The sequence below is a fragment of the Heterocephalus glaber genome, unplaced genomic scaffold, assembly GCF_053883595.1.
Source record: "Heterocephalus glaber isolate CG9 unplaced genomic scaffold, H.glaber_assembly_v1.0 deba00000546, whole genome shotgun sequence".
Classification (NCBI taxonomy): Eukaryota; Metazoa; Chordata; class Mammalia; order Rodentia; family Bathyergidae; genus Heterocephalus; species Heterocephalus glaber.
In genome coordinates, this window is record NW_028258147.1 from 30,140,211 (window position 1) to 30,157,396 (window position 17,186).

General features: G+C 37.0%; 1 protein-coding gene across 7 annotated transcripts in view; it reads right to left on the reverse strand.

Annotated features, from left to right (window-relative positions):
* Positions 1-17,186, reverse strand: part of Dync1i1 (dynein cytoplasmic 1 intermediate chain 1) — a 339,717-nt gene that overhangs the window by 22,632 nt on the left and 299,899 nt on the right. For all 7 annotated transcript variants that reach the window (XM_004862718.4, XM_004862716.4, XM_087204461.1 and 4 more), the window contains 2 exons: positions 8,929-9,069; positions 4,782-4,907 (listed from right to left, as the gene is read on the reverse strand). In XM_004862718.4, coding sequence (XP_004862775.2) covers positions 4,782-4,907; positions 8,929-9,069 — 267 coding nt within the window. The remainder of the gene's footprint in view (positions 1-4,781; positions 4,908-8,928; positions 9,070-17,186) is intronic.

Here is a 17,186-nt window from a genome sequence, read left to right on the forward strand (position 1 = left end):
CATTTCTCAAAACTTCTTCAATGGCTAGGTTCATGTATTATTTTAAATCTCATAAAATTTAAATGGTGTATGCAACTACTGTTCATTGAAGTAACTTCTAGAAGGACAAATAAAATAAAAATTATAGCCAAATAATAAAAAGAGGTCTCTTCTCTCTTTCGTTGGATTCACATGACTTCCATCTTTGCTAATAGGAGTTAAGCACCTGTTCTGCAAAGAAAATAGACCCCTATCTGTGAAAATAAATATGTATAGTATATTTTCCAGATACAATGCTGAAAGCAAATAACCACAAATGTGTGCTATATAAACACAGCATCATGTGGTCTACCTAACTAAACACATGGTTGTTTAATATTTTACCTCCTGAGTCATAGGCCCAGAGATATTACTAACGCCTTTGCCATTTAAATACAGCAAAAAGAAAAGGGAGTGGGGGTGAACAAACTCAGTCAGGAGATTTCAGTGAGCTCATAAGCAATCTTCTGTTTATCCCCTCAGAAGTTCATCACAAATTGCATCAGTAAATCTGGAGTCTTTCCACTGTTCTCTGCCATCATCTAAGTCTTGGAGGATAGTCAGACCTATTAGAGAAGGACATGATCATCAGGGCACAGTGCTGGGACTCCCTCCAGCAGCTGCAGCCTCAGCTCAGACAGGAGATGAGGCAGACGATTGTTAGTGGATGGTGACACCAGAGTTCCTTTCTGCGGTGCCCTTCTCACGGAGGCCCAGGTCTCACAGCAAGGCAAGTCTGCCTGGACTTGAGTGGAGACAACTCCATGGTGGCCAGAGATGTCCGTAATCAGGGAGTTCTTGACAATATTGTGGGCTGAGAGAGGCTGTCCTACCTCATTCCATCTGATGAGGAAGGCATCACAGATATCCTTCCAAAAGTTATATTACACTTCCAGTTAAAATTATGATGTGATCAAAATGAGGTGATGAAGTAAATTAGAAATTCTCATTTATCCAAAGCTCTACATTTACACACTCGATGACATATTTAATAAAGAATCGCAACTTTTCTCATTTACATTTTTAAATAGTTTTGAAAAATGGGTAATAATATCCTATAGTATGTACTTTATTAAACCACATTTCTAGAGATTTCTCCTTCTTCTTCTTTTTTTTTTGTACTGGGGATTGAACTCAGGACCTTGCACTTTTGCTTGCGAAACAGGTGCAGTGCCACTGAGCTAAATCCCCAGCGAGATTTCTCCTTCTTGATGATCTAGGTCAGAACCAAAATTTCTCATTTCTGATTTGCCTTGTGATCAGTATTGAGAGCAATACTATTACGGACATAACTCACTACACAATCTCCCAGGTCCAGGGCAAAATGAAACATGAAGTCCCTCACTGAAAAAATAACTTCAATTGCAAGACAGACAATGACAGCAGAGCACCAAATCAAAGGTCGGCGCTTCCCAGAGCACAGGGCCATATGCAACTGCACAGGTCCCATGCCCACAAAGCCAGCTTCACTTGTAGAAGAGGACCTTGGGAAAAGATAGCTGCTGCCCTCTCTTTTCTTCCGAGCCCAACAGTTTTCAGTCAAATCAGCAATGGGAAATGAATGTGAGCTGTTTTCCCAGAGGCAGACATCTATGAAAAACATTGAAGTCTCAAGGAAAGTAGATCAACAACAGGGACTCCAGAAACTACTATTTGATTTCTTATAATGATTGCATTATGAGGTTTATCTAAAAGTGTTTCATCCTTTTTATAGAGGGTTCCACAAGATATGGCTTTCTATTCAAGGACCAACCAGTATGACCCTGGCAAGAAATTCAGTTTTAGTGGGGACTAGAGGACGAATTTTGAATACTGATAACGGCAGCACAGCCTACCAACAATTTGGTCCTCAATGCCATATTCTTTTCCTTCTTCCTACATATTTTTTCTTTTTAAATTGCTTCCTGCTCAAACCCCTTCCCCTATCATCAGCCATGTACCAGCCTTAGATCTGACCTCTAATTCTCAATGCACTAGCTGTGTCAAAGGGGCTCCATTTGGCTTTCTGCAGTTTAGCTGCTTTGGAAGGCTGGCAAGGCACTGTTCATAGGATGCACTTTTCTCCTAAATACAGTTATGCTCCATCAGTTCTAGGCTGGTGAACGGTGCAATAGTAATTATAGTAATAGAGGCATTTGCCCATGAAGGGATCTATCTCTCAGAACTGGACTTCTGCTAAGTTTCTGCAGCAAGAAAGTCACCTTTCCCTTCAGTACATGGTGCTGCAACAGTCATGATCTTCAGAGATTTACAGTAAGGCACAAAAGTGAGCCAGGAGAAACAGAAATGCCTCTCTTCACCTCAAAATAAATCTAAGGTCTTGACAAAAGTTCTTCAGAAAAAACTATAGTTAGGACAAAATGATTTGTTAAATCTGGTGCTTTCTGAGCTATACATTGCTTTGTGCATGACCAAACAATACAGAAAGAATTCTTCAAGTATATAAACCTATTCTGGTTTTTGGTCATTCAAAGAAGGGCTAGAAGATTGTAATAGTACCTACATGCAATAAAATAGTATATCCTTTTTTTCTGGTAGTGAACTTGTAAGGATAAACAACCCTACAAATTGTTTGGCCTATTATATGTCACCGAGATTTTTCTATAGCCTGTCTAGACTCCAGACAATAGGCGAGACTGGCTTATAGTCGCAGACATTTCTATAGTCTGTAATATCACTTAGAAAAGCAAGGGCAATAATACAAAAATGAAAACCAGCCCAACCTGCCAGTACCAAAGTAGAAATATGAGTATAACAACATTTTACAACTCAGAAATGATGATAGCACCCTGAAAAGAAGTTTTAGCAGCCGCATATCAGCTAAAGCAACTTTTATAAAATCCTGGATACTTCTAAAATGTGAGTCATATTCAAGTAATTCTGTTCAGAATCTACAAAATCACTATATTGCAGAAAATTCTGCATATATGCTATGCTGTGTTTTCTTATGGATTGAAAATGTTGTGTATATTTATGTATGTGTATATATAATATTTAAGTCAACCTAAATATTTTTCAAATGCCCTTTGTAAAAACAAATGAGATTTTTAAACCATTTTTTTTAGTCCTCTTTAGATAAACAAAGAAAGATAAAACAATTAATTTTTCATGAACTCATAGAAGAATTAAGGGATATTATTTATATGCAAGGGAAGTAAAGGGCTTTTAAATTTTATGTTTTCTCCCATTTCATCTCTGAGTACGTCTCCACATTTATTTTTCTCTCACAGTTACGCTTGGTATCAATAAAAGAAATAAGAAAGAGAAAGAAAAAGTAAGCAAGAAAGCTTATTTTCATACTCTCCCTTGCTCTCCTTTTTATATTGTAGGAAATGACTGAATAAAGAGTTTTCTTTTGTCATCGTTGTTTTGCATTATTTTGATGAAGACCATGAAAAAGATATATTAAATATGACAAATGCCCACTGAAGAAAATATTGCTTGACAGTGTTGGTGATATTTCCAACTCATAAAGCATTCTTTTTCTCCAGTACATCAAACTACATCAATAGTCACATGTGTATCTTCACCATTAGGAGCCAATACTAAGAGCCTTTGTCACAGTTGGCATGACTCAGTTTGTGGCATTAGGAAGAGTCAAGGTGGGGGGCATTTGGGGATTTAGGGAAAAATCAAGAGATTCTTTTAGTTGTTGAAGTTGTGCATCACAGAATAGAAAACTCTCATTTTTAAAGTCATTTAAATTATTGTTTCCATCTGAATTTTAAAAAGGAACATCTAGTTTGTTTCAATATAATCAACTGTACCCATATGTGATCAAAAGTCCCACTGTAGAGAAAACTATTTGGAATTGTCAAATTTATGGGACGTTGGTTGATAAAACCCTAAAGAACTCTTCTCAATATAAGCAGCCAACCTCGTCTACCAGGTATTCACAGATAGTTTCTGGGCCTGGAATATTATGTATACAAATGTGGTATATTTTTCCACTGGAATGCAAATGTTAGATTCAAATGTTGCCAAAGAAGTTTCACATAACACTTCTCTTTTGCTTTGTTTGAAAGTTCAATATTTCTTTTGCATTTAAGGAAAAAATTATTTAGCCTCACCAGAAATGATGTTTTTTGCCAGTAACTTTTCAGAGAGTAAAAATTAACACATTAAGTTTAAGTACAACTGATTGATGATGTAAATGATATATAGATAGTACACAAATTCAAAGAGATTTTTCTGAAATAAAAGATGTAGGTTTTTTCCTCTGATGTGTACCATGATATTCAGAATACTTTACATATCATGTAATAAGACATATCAGAAAGATACATAGGTCATAACTTTGAATGCCATAAAAATGGTACAAAATTCTGATTAACATCAGCTTTCTTAATTGGTTACTCTTTTAAAATGAAAGAAATAGCATACATTTTAATTAATCATACTGACTAGAACCCAACTTTTCAAAGTAAACAGTAAATTCCAAGTTCAAGGTTAACATAATGCATTTGGTGAACTTATTTTTGTGAAATTGGAAAGAAGTGCCAGGCTTTGTCACCGGAAGCTCGGAATTCTACACTCTCTAAAAGGAGCTGGGATCATTAACTAAAGTGTCCTGTGCACAGAGACAGAGACCAAATGAGGCCCCAAGGAGGGCTTGCCAAACTCCTGCTGAAGTCAATGGAAATTTGCAAATGCACGCAAGAGGGTTCTTGCCACCCAGAAGGTCTGTCAATAATTTCATTGGATCCTTAAAGCAGATACACAAGTCAAAAAAATAAAAAAACAAAAACCAAACAAACATGTACCTCTCCCACATCATAAATCCAAATACGGCCTTCTGAGTCCCCAACGGCGACTTCTTTGCCGGCTTGAGACCAACGAACACGGTTTAAGGCAGATGCCCCTTCGATGACCACACTTGCCGTTGGAACCTGCCCAAGAGATTATGACACGAAAAAGAATCTCTGACTATGAATTTAAATATATGAGCTCACACTGATACATTTAACTACATGAGTCACTGCTGCCTTCACGTGCATGAAGTAATATACATTCCTCGAGCAGGGGTAAAAAAGATCCATTGTTCTTAAATCATATGCTCCACTGAATTAAAGGGTAGAGAGGAGAGACATTTAAGCAAAAAAGAAAAGGAGGGAGGTCTTTTTCCACAGTCAACAGGCAGGCTGTGGAATAAATATTTCTTTGGATTACACCAGGGATACATGCAGCCTACAGAGAGCAGCTAAATGTGAAGCCTCACCATGGGTCATGAGGTGCTGATGGATGAGGGAAGAGATTTCAGGATTTACCAAGACTAAGAATCCATAGAAGGAAAGAAGAGTGAAGTATATGATAAAATGAAAGTCACATTAATATGACTTTTTAGGGAAAAAATAAACATAACAATCCCCCAAAGCCTTATGAAGGAGGGAATGATCAGAAGAAAAGAAAGAATGCAGCTAAAAACCTGAAGACTTCAAATTCTCTTCTTTCCCTCCCTCCCTCCCTCCCTTCCTCTCTTCCTTCCTTCTTTCCTTTCCTCTTTCTGTTTTGTTTTCCTCTTCCTGGCAGTACCAAGGTATGGGAAGTGGTCATAACTTGGGTACTCTGGCCTAGTGATATCCTGTTAAAACATGGTCACCTATTTGTACAAAACACCACTATGTCCTCTAATGAATACTGGAGATCAGAAAACACTGATATTTATAATAATCATTATTAGGATTAGTAAGTTGAAGATGCTGAAATGGAAACTACACATTTTTTTTTAAACCAAGAAGTTAGTGTTTGGAGAAAGGATTTTTAGTGAATCTACTCCTTTTCTCTGGCCAGTTGCTTAAACTCTTCTTTTCAGGATTGGAAATTTATTAAATAACATAGAGATCAGATCTCCCGAGCCGTCTACAAGAATGTTCAATAGCAAATATGTCATTAAGAAAGGAAGGGTAAACATTCAAATAAAAGGGGAAATATGGGGAAAACAGAGTAATTGAGAGCATCTCCCATCACTGTTTGGGACCTGTGCCTAATAAAAATGTCGCACTAGATGGAAACGTGACATGTACTGTAACTTAGCACCCCTGGCATTTTATTATTCAGGGAATTGAAACCATCTGTTTACAAGAAATTATTGACCCAATACCTATCTTTAAAATAGCAATAAAAACTCCATCATATGTCAGAATCTATGTTTAAACTTAATCTTGAAATCAATAAAAATTCTTTCACCTGCTTAAATCACTGCATGTCAATTGTGAGCAAAAATGTCAAACCAAAGTCCCAGCTCATTTATTTATTTTTTTTTTTAAATACACAGTTGGTACAATAAAGGTACCTGGTGGGCAGCCTCAAATCTGAATTATTAACCAAACCTTGCAAAGGCTGAAACAATGTGAATATAGATGTATCAGAATTCTGTCAATACATTTTATTATTAGTGCTCTGGCTAGAAAACAAATCTGCGATTCAGCTGTAGAATTTTCAGAGTTCATTTTTAACACTATAATTTGGAAGACTCATACAGGATTTGTACCTAAAATAACTCAGTATCAGATTTTTCTTGAAAAAACTCAAAAATTGATGGAAAATGTTTAATCTTCATATAAATATAGAAAAAAATTACTCAAAAGAAATGGACCTTTTGATACATTTAAAGTAATGTCTATTAAAAATGTTAAGAATTTTATTTATTTGGAATACAAGGAATATAGCAACCGAGATAGTATTTTAAACACAGAAAATAGTTTCTTCTCAGTATAGTTAAATACAGATGACAGTCTATAGTTTTGTTTAAAAATGTAATGAATTCATTAAAAAAGTGACAAAATATATTTGTATTAATTTGATCAGTAATGACATAAATTTTTATTTTGAATAAAAATAATTCCTTTACTCTATCTTATTTTAATACTTGGTTTCACAAATATTTTCACAGCTCAGTCACTTTAATTACAAATACAAGACCAATTACAAATACAAACTATCCTTGCAAAAGAGCAACTGGGATAATTTTGTCTAAAAAAATGTAGTAATTTGAACAACAAGATAGACTGCTGCAGTTAGAATTCAAGTTCTCTTTTCTTTTTCATAACAAATCTATTTCCTAATCTGAAATCTATTTGAAAAATCTTATTCAACTTGCTAGAAGGCAACAATGATTTGAGGGTTTAAAAAAGTGTTAAGTGCATTACTGGATTTATGTCAGACTCAATATATCTTAACGATTGTGAAAACAGAATTATATTTACCACAAAACTAAATGGTTTGTAAGACCAATAATAGTTTTTTTAATGTTTAGCTATAAAACTTATATGCTTGTCCATTGATACCTAGAGAAAGAGAAGGGAAAAAGTTACACTGAGACATTACTTTCCTTTTCCCTAAAAAACAGATTAAACAAAGAAACGTTACAGAGGAATTATGAAAGAATTTATAGGACCCTCAGTACTTTCACTGCATGGTAGCTGGGTGTCATGTAAAGATCATCTCAGCTTGGCTTGATTTCTGATACAGCAGTCTCTCAAGTCAATCTGGAAAGCGCTGTGTGTGTGTGTGTGTGTGTGAGTGTGTGTGTGTGTGCGTGTGTGTTTTGGTTGCTTTAAGTGAGTTTCTTATAGCAAATAGAAGCAATATGATTTTAATCAGCAGTGGTGAAAGACTTTAGGAAACCATTATAATGTAAGGTAATAACATCTTTCTATTAAAAGCAATAATGTTATAAACATTTCAACATCCAAAATGATGGGCATATCACATACTCATGCCTTTTGATTAGTTTCAAAGATGCTCCATATATAACTTTTTCTTGTAACTACTTCTTGGAGGTAAAAGGAAGTGCAGACAAATAGAAAAGATCATTGTTTGGCAGTGGTTATAGGTATATATACCCTCGAAGATACAATGACTCAGTAACAACACCTGAAGGATATTTCCTCCTCCACACCCCGTGCTAGAGGAGACTGCTCTTCCTTCATATCCTCCAGCGCTAGGCTTCCTAATTAAAAAGGCTGAGCAGTTTCCTGTTCACAACACTTCAAAAGACCTTTCTCCAGTTCTCTACTCGACGTTTGCAGCCCTTGTTCCTCTTACCTGCCCATTTGTATTTATGGAGAGCTACCCTGAATCAGAAACCAGGAAATGATGCAGAGAACATTTTAATTTATAAAACTGAAGGGCATTTAATATTCATGTAAAGAATAAAGCCCCAGAAAACAAAAAACCTAAGTAGATGAATTAGCACCTCAATAATTCTGAGATTGGGAAAAGGAACAGGCACATGGCATAGTATCTAAAACGAATAAATAAATACAGCATGCTTTTAAAGCAATATATCTTTATTATCAACTGCTTTTAAAAAATAGTTATTTTTCACTTGTGAACTATACATGAGACATGTTAAAAATCTCAACGTGTCTTTAAATATTGAGTTTGATAAACATGTTCAAAGTTGGATCCAGCCTTTGAATTCAATAACTTACACAGGAAACATACCTCGATTAAAAAAAAATGAGATGAATGAGATCTAAACGTAAAATAGTCAACATAAATGTCTTTTATGGATTCAAAATCGAAATTGTCCAAATAGCAAATACTGACAGAGTAGCCTCCTGTGAAAGTCCAATCTAGAAATCAGCGTTCACAAAAGCTGACTTTCCCAAGTGTTTGCCAGTAAACTTATTTCAAGACTGCTCCGAAAAATGCCTGTGTCCTTTCCCGTAGGGAAAGGCGTGAACATTTATCATTGGGGGGGTGGGGTGTGCAGGTCGTTAATTGTCCAGGATAGGTCGCAGTTTGGGGACAGAGCACAGGGAAGTGATCTTTTGGCGGGTGCCGGTGCCTGTCCCCGCGGCGTGCAGACCGCGCCGCTGCAGGCAGGGTCCGCCCGCCCGGGTGGGAGCAGAGCTGCGCCGGGCCCCCTCCCGCCCCTGCGCCCGGCGCCTGCGCGCCGCTCACCTCGGTGTCGTTGTTGAGGTTCCAGAGGTCCAGGCGCCCCATCCCGTCCACGCAGGCGAAGAGCGCGGGGTGCACGGGGGACCACATGACATCGTACACATAGTCTGCATTGTCTTCAAAGGAGTAGAGCGGCTTGTTGTGCTGTAAAGCAGAGAGACCGTGAAGACTTTGTGGCGCTGCCGCCGCCTCGGGCTGTCTAGGGAGCCTAATTAAAAACTTTGCACATTCACGAAGTGTCATAAAACTTCCCGAGATGAAAGTCCCCGAGAAGGTGAAGCGGAACTTTAATGTGACTAGAACTGTCCGTGACATAAATAAATACCGGGGCGGCGCGGGGGGGGGGGGGGCTCCTCGAAGGACTGGGGGCCGGGGGCCGGGGCGGGCGGAGGAGGCTGCAGGCACGGTCGGTAGCGACATTCCGGGCAGGTGACGGGGCTGTCACGAGCGGGAGCCTCGCGGCCACCACCGCGCGTTGCGAAGTCCGCACCGGCGCCGGCTCGCCTCGGACCGCGGACGTCCAGGCCCGGCGCCCGGCCGCGCAGGGAAGGCGAAGCCTGCCACCTGGTGGCTTCGCCTTCCGCTACCACCACTGCGGCTGCTGCTCCCAGCCCAGTTCTAGGCCGGATACGTCTTTGAAGGGTTCTTTTGCTGCGGGGAATGGAGACAAATGTTTTAAAAGGGGTTACAGCTCTTCTAGGATGTGAAAATTTCGCCGTCGTAAGACTGCAGCCTCTCTACATGGGGTTAGTCCACCCAAATCAAGTGGCCCGGCGGTTGGTTGTAGTATCCCCGAACCACTATAGAGAATAAGCCATCTCTCAGTATTTCCAAGAACCCTAAAATTGGCATTCTGAGGGGGAAACGTATGAACACACTCATTCTGCATACAAACGCTTCCTTCCACTCCAGAGGGATACAATACATTAAAATGGCACTCTTGATTTCCAGTGAATATTGTCACATCAAAATAGCACAGAAGTCAGAGGCAAGTTTGAAAGTACACCAGAAATAAAACGTAATTGGACTTTATGAATTATTCATTCTATCTGGCTTGTCTTATTCTAATTTCTGCATAATGGCTTTACTAATCCCTGATCAATTAATGTAAAATGAAATTTAAATGATAATGAAAGCCCCAGAGATAAAAGAAATTAAATATTCTTATATCCTCTGACAGAAATCTAAACAATGGGAGTTCCCCCCCCCCCCCATGTCTCCCTCATCTCGTCAGCTGTCTGTACTTTCTTCATGGGTTCCACTAAATGACGATACAGGCCAGAAAAATAAGATCAAAAAAGCTAACATACACGTAACAATCAAGTCCTTTCGACGTAGGATGCTCAAAGGATATATCTGCAGGGAATCATCTCTAGTATTAGAGCAAAGGCCCAGAGTGTACAGTTTGTGAATGTAAAATGTACAAAGGCCTTATGCTAAAATTGAAGTTAGAAAAATCAGAGCGGAAACAATAAAAGTGCTTTAATCTAAATATAATGCAGGGGACTGGGGATTTAGCTCAGTGGTTCCGCTGCCTGCCTTGCAAGCACAAGGTCCTGAGTTCGATCCCCGGTACCAAAAAAAAAAAAAATTAAAAAATAAATAAATACAATGCAAAATATTATGGTAGGAACTATATGTGACTTCTCTTCCTATGACTTATATTGCTTGATGTTTAAAAACCACTACATTGGACAAAATTTTAATTAACAAAAAAATTTTAATTGAACAAAATTTTAGTATGTTGAAGTAACACAAAAGATTAAAAGAACATTTTGTGTGTGTATGTGTGTGTGTGTGTGTGTGATTAGAGTTTGTGTGTTAGAAATGGATCTAATTTTTAATTCCAGAAGTGTCTTTGGATGCTATAATTTCAAAATGACTATATGGAAGATATAAAAAAGAATTAACTGACATTAGCCACATAGTTTTGTATTTTATTATTCTATAATTCTTTTATGCCCAAATATGTTTTATTTGCAGTGAGATTTGAAACCAAAACTGTCTGCTTATTGGCTACTTATGTAGCTCCCTTATTCTTCTTATTGTTTGGACTAGGTGATTCTAACTACTTTTTCCAGAAAGTCTGTTTATTCGATGATTCCTCAAAATAGCCTGATTTTACCATTTTTCCTCATTTCTATTTAAAAACAAAACAAAACAGTGTGGTGTAGCCAGTCCTTCACTGACTGTGAATATTAAATTCAAACTCTTAGTACAATATTATTGCCATTGTGAATTCCTGATTTTATAGGTAGTCTGTCACTATTTGTTAAAGAACACACACATTTTTCTTGAAGTAAAAGGATTTACACATGTTTTAAAAAGTCAATTCTCAGTATCATCTTTCACTAACCAAGCTGATAGTAAATCTGAGGCTATAAAAATCTAGATATAGATACACATATAGACATACAACAAACACATAATATATCTGCCATCCTTGTTTAGATCAATTAAAAGACCATCCAGATTTATGTAATAATTTTCTAAGGAGCTGACATAATTTAGCATAAATTATCCTGTTACTGTTTAGTATTCTTTTTTCTTTTAGTATGTAGCTTCTTCTCTGATAAATGTAGTCAATATTATAGTATACACTGGAGACTTCATTTTTTAAAATTCTGAAAATAATTGCCACTGTTCATGTTACCAAAACCGAGTTTTCTTACATTAATAGTATTCATTGAATATTATTGTCTTGCTTTTCTCCAACTTCACTCCCAAGACTGAACCTTTTATTAGACACTTCACTGGGCAAGTAATTCTAAGATATAGTGTATGTATGTTTACAAGGATGGAGGAGGGCTTATATTTTCAGAAACTCTATTATTATTTAACTTCATTAAATTCATAGGTTGGCAAAGTCTTGATCAGGATTGACTAAACTCATTATCAGGGTGCCAAGAGGTTCTCAGCTACAAACCACTAGTTCTCACATCTAGCATAAGAATAAGCTATAAGCACAAGCAAAGGTCAAGTCCACGATAGTACTATTTTGAATATTAATTATATTGTTCAGTAAAGAGATTTTTATCACTATTTCATTTGGGCTCAAGGGATAACCTGAAAATTTGTTTTAAAATGTCTTAAATATTTAATATAAAGTGTTTATAGAAAACATATATCTCAAAATAGTAACATTTTCATAAAGGAAATAGAAAGCATCAAGTCATAAAAATCCTGTTTTTAAGGGTGTGAAACATACATTTCCAGATCCACAAACTTGTTAGAGTGTACTAGTGTGTTACTACTGGCTTTAGACTTCTACAAGTGTTTGGAAAGTGTAAGGACAAATTTGACCAATGATTTTGAGGCAGAATCCTACAATGTCATTTGTATATGATAGACATAGAAGCTTCATGATTTTAAATATTTACTCTACAAAATCCTCAAGGTCATCTAGTAAACTAAATATTGTTTTATAGCATGTTACTGTAGAAAACGTTTTTCAAAACAATCCAGTTTCACTAAAGAAAAATCCCTTAACCTGTGTGTTTCCTTTCCTAATGCTATGTTTAGTATCAGAAAAGTGTTAAAGAGGAAAGGAAGGAAAGCTTCACACTGGTTCTACGCTGCGGCACGTGTGGCACAAGCCGACAGAATAAAGCTGTGACACCGTGTTTTAGCAAAGTCTCCAGTGCTGTGCTAATAATGCTAAAGTATCTGGCTTCATTTTAATGCTCTGATTTTCAAACAAAGCAGAGCAACAGGCTACCTACCTGTCACCTCCCGGACAGACAGGAAAGGCAAGGAAGGGTGTTTGTTATGTGCCTGACTCTGTACACACATTGTTTAATTTAATCCGCATAAAATCTTGGTAAGGTAGATGGTATTTACAGAAAAGAAAATTATAGTTCAGGAAAGTTAGTAACTTTCCCAAGGCCATGAAGGTTGTTATGTGGTGAAGTTGGATTTGGTTCTCAGGTTTTTTTCTAGTTGTTACACATATCTGCTATTCACTGGAACCACAGGGCCCTTCTATGAGGTCTTCAACCCTTGCAGAAAAGAGCAATAGATTTGTTATCTTTTCTCTTTACTCTCCCACTCAATTCAACAAACACTTACTAAATACACACTTTGTATCTTGTAGCAAGAGTTGAAAAATATTGCAGTCAGCATGCTGATTTCCTTCCCTAAGCCTGTTATTAATGATGCTAGGGATGTTACCCACACATTTGCTGGAGTCTTTAGCACCTTGTGAGAGGAACAGAAATTTTTTCCCTAAAAAGTAGAAACAGGATGGGAGTGCCCCGTGAGCTAGTAAGACAGGCTATGCCTCAGAGAGTAGTCTAAAATGAACTAGAAGGTAAAGATCTGGTTCCAGCTCACTCAGTGGGTGCTCTGGGTGAGGGGTTACAATTATATTATCTGACAGATGGAATTAGTAAAGGTAGCATTAGGCAGAAAGGTAATGAGAGGAAGTAGAAAAAGTACAACCCTAGGGAACTTTCACTTCACATCCTTGGATCTTCGTTTTCCAATTTGTAAGATGGAAAGTGTTTGCTACTGACCTCAAGGGTTCCTGTTATGATCCTATTACTGTTCTATTATATGTTTTGTTACACTGAAGCAAGGATCAAATGGGATAAAATCTGTGAAAGTTTTTTCATTTATTTATTATAATTAAATCCATCTTCCTTGATGTTTTATGGAATTCATATCATAATCCCACAAAATATTTTAGTGATTTTTTAAATGTGTTTTTCAGTAAAATAATGAAAAAATGCATCAGGCTAGTTTTTAATGAGAAATTTTGCAATTATGAAAGTAATCATAGACCTTTTCCTTGATCAACTGGAGAGGGAGCAAGGGATATTAAGTTTGCATCAGAGGCAGGTAGTGAAATCTGTTTAAAAAATGAAACTTTACAACATCCATGAATGCTTTACAATAAAGACTTGATCTCTAGATTTGGGCTTTGATTTTATAAGTATATTTCTGAAAATCATTAGACCTGCATATTCTTCGAATCAGTTAACACTAAAATGGTATCTCACGAAGTGACTACTTCTTTTTTTTTTTTTGATACCTGGGATTGAACTCCGTAACCTGCACCTGTGAGGCAGGCCTGGTGATACTGAGCTAAATCCCCTGCTCATGTCTATTTCTGATGTCAGATATGTGCCAAAGTCACATCTGGAGAATACAATGGTTATCTTGTTCTTATCAGGGACTTCCAGGTATCCAATAGGTTTTAGTGTTTGGCAGGGTGGTGAATAGGAAGATTTGTGTTAAAATATTTTCTAACACCTTCAAACATTGTGGTTCTTGAGGTTGCATTTGTTTCTAAATGATTGGCTTTCAAAGGTGACTTAGTAGAAATATTTACTCAAACCATGAAAAATTTTTTGGTGAGGAGGGGTAGAGTGATAGGGAGTATTATGTGGATAGGTGGAAGAAGGGGCAGAAAATGAATAGTAAAATTTCTAAATTTTCATTCTAAAATTAAAGGAAAACAAATAGAATCTTACCTTAAAAACTATATCCTATTGGGAAAAAGTGATGACCAAAACAATAACCAATGCGTAATATGAAAATGGCCTTCCAAAATTGGCATTGGGTTCCTGTGAAGTAGTTAAATAGCCATTCATTTCTTCCAGGAAACATTAAAATATGAGACCACAATATCACTTGAAAAAAAACTACCAAAAGACCCTGAAATTCAGGCTCTCACAAAAGTGGATGCCTCTACCATAAAAAGAAAGTGGTTAAACAGATAAATAAACCAAAATTCACAAACCAAACCAAACCAAACTAAACCAAACTAAAATCCAACTCTCCTGACCCAAGAGAGGTGGTGCAAATTTGGTACTATGGCTGGAAAACTGTATTTGCAACCGAATTTACAACCCTTCTGTTGCATAAAGTATCCCGTATTTATCTTAATTTCCACTGGTTATTGTTAAAACAATGCATATGATATCTACATGACATCTGTACTTGTTTCTGTCATGGTTATAAATTCAAAATTAGACATCAATACTTTTAGTAATGTATTCTCAACAAAACATAGAATGGGTCTATTTGTTGCTTGTGTGTATTGACAAAAGGTATGTGAGAAATTTAGTCTGAATTAATGTAAAACAATTTGAATGAAAGTTATGGAAATCCAGGAATTTGGCGTTTTGCTAAACTGACGCCACATGAAAGGTATTCTTTGCTGTACAGCCTACAGCTTATTTGCATGGACGAATCCTCCTAATCCAGGAGGCGCCACCAATAAAGAAGCTAATTATCTATATAAAAGAATGTATACATATTCACAAGTTCTGACTAGTATTTGAGTGTGTAAAGCCTTGGGAAAAGCTACATGCTTTGCTTAATTCATAAAAGGAATATCTCCTGCACTGGCATGATCTTTATGAATATTAGCTCCACCTAAAGGTTTTAAAAACTGACAGTTTAATGACACACATCTAGAGCCGCTGTAGAAACACTAAGAAAATGGGGATGCCCTTCGGAATTATCTTTTGCATCATCACAACTGCTATGACTTTTTTGCTATGTTCTGCTTTCTTGCTTGTTTGAGTTGATGCAGGGCAGATAAGGTCATTGTATCTGCAGAGCCAGGGTCAACTGTGGTGGCTTGTTCTTGCAACTTATGTGGTCATTCTCTGCACTGATAATCTCCTTCTGGACTGCTATTCTGGCTTGGAAAGCTCATATAGCAGTAGAAGGAGGCAAGCAGGTTCAAAAGAGCCCCTCGACTCTATTTCTACCAAGGCTGACTGGCTTCATATCCAACATCATATTAGTCAGACAAGGAAACATTCTCTCTCTGTAATGGTCATGCTGATGAGATTGTTTGGAGACTGAAAGGAATAATTGGATACTGGCAGTAAGGATGAAGGGGCATAGAGCAGTGAGAACAGGCTGGATCTAGAAGCAGCTACGCTCCTGGCTGAGGCTTTTGAAGCCTTGAATAGTTAGAAGGACAACCAAGTCAAGTGGTATTTGCAGGCCTAAGTGTTGTTTACTTAATACTTATTTAATGTTAAGTTGTATAAATGCATTATAGGTGGCTAGGTTAAGTAGCAAAATATTTCCACTTAAGTATATTTTAAACTGTCAATCTTTAACTCCTTAAACTGTCAGTCTGTAGCACTGGGTGTACAAACTATCTCACAGATATAAATAAATATCAAAAAGTACACATAAAATAAAGAAAATAAAAATATAAAATTAAAAATCCAGATCCAAAGACTATGTTTTGTTTCTCCCTTTGTACTTATTTCTAAAATGCTCGGGTCAATATTTGCCAGTGCCCAGAACTAATATGACATTAATGATCTCACTGAATTTAAACATAATAAGTAAGTAAGCAAATATACCATCTAGGCAAATTGTGTGTGTGTGTGTCTGTGTGTGTGTGTGTGTGTGTGAGAGAGAGAGAGAGAGAGACAGACAGACAGAGAGAGAGAGAGACAGACAGACAGAGAGAGAGAGAGAGAGAGAGAGAGAGAGAATGAGTATGAATGAAGGGCATATTTTCAGAGCCAAGGCAAATTTTTGATAGCTCTGTATTCCCACATCTCTTGGTGCTAAATACAACATATCTTTTATATCATATCTAATATTAATATAGCTGATACTTGTTATTTATTATTTCAATAATGGAGAGAACTTGCATGGAGAATCTCAAATAGCAAAAGTTCAAAATATTCTGTACATGAGTTTTGTTATGTAACAAATTTGTTTAACTTCTTCTACTTCACCTAGGCTATTAATTTCTATTCAAGGAGGAAACAGGAGCTAAATGTGAGTGAGGTAAGGTGATTCAGGATATTGGAAGTCACCATGGGAAAAAACTTAGAATGAATTTGTATTCTAGACAGTTTTTAAAATTGAAAGGTCACAAGAAGGCCAGACAAGATGGACCCATGTTAGCTTGATCTAAAAAGAGCTACTTCAGAGGTACAGATGAATTTTACTTTATCTTCCAAAATTAGACATATAATGGGGTTATAGCAGGAGGAAAGGGTGGGTATATCTTTAAATGTCATAAGTAGGTAGACAATGATTGAGTCTGTTCTTCCCATATTCATATTCTCTCTACTCTCCCTCCCCCCGTCTCTGTGTCACTGTATCTATCTCCCCCCCCATTCTAACATTATTGATTAAAAAGAGAAGGCCAGGGAAGGCAGCCCCTTGCTAAAATACAAAGGGAAGAATTTTCACCTTGGTTAAAGGAGTAAAAGAAAGGATTCACCAAATCCACCCTTCTTGCACAATGGGAAAGCCCAGTCAGCTGGGTGAAT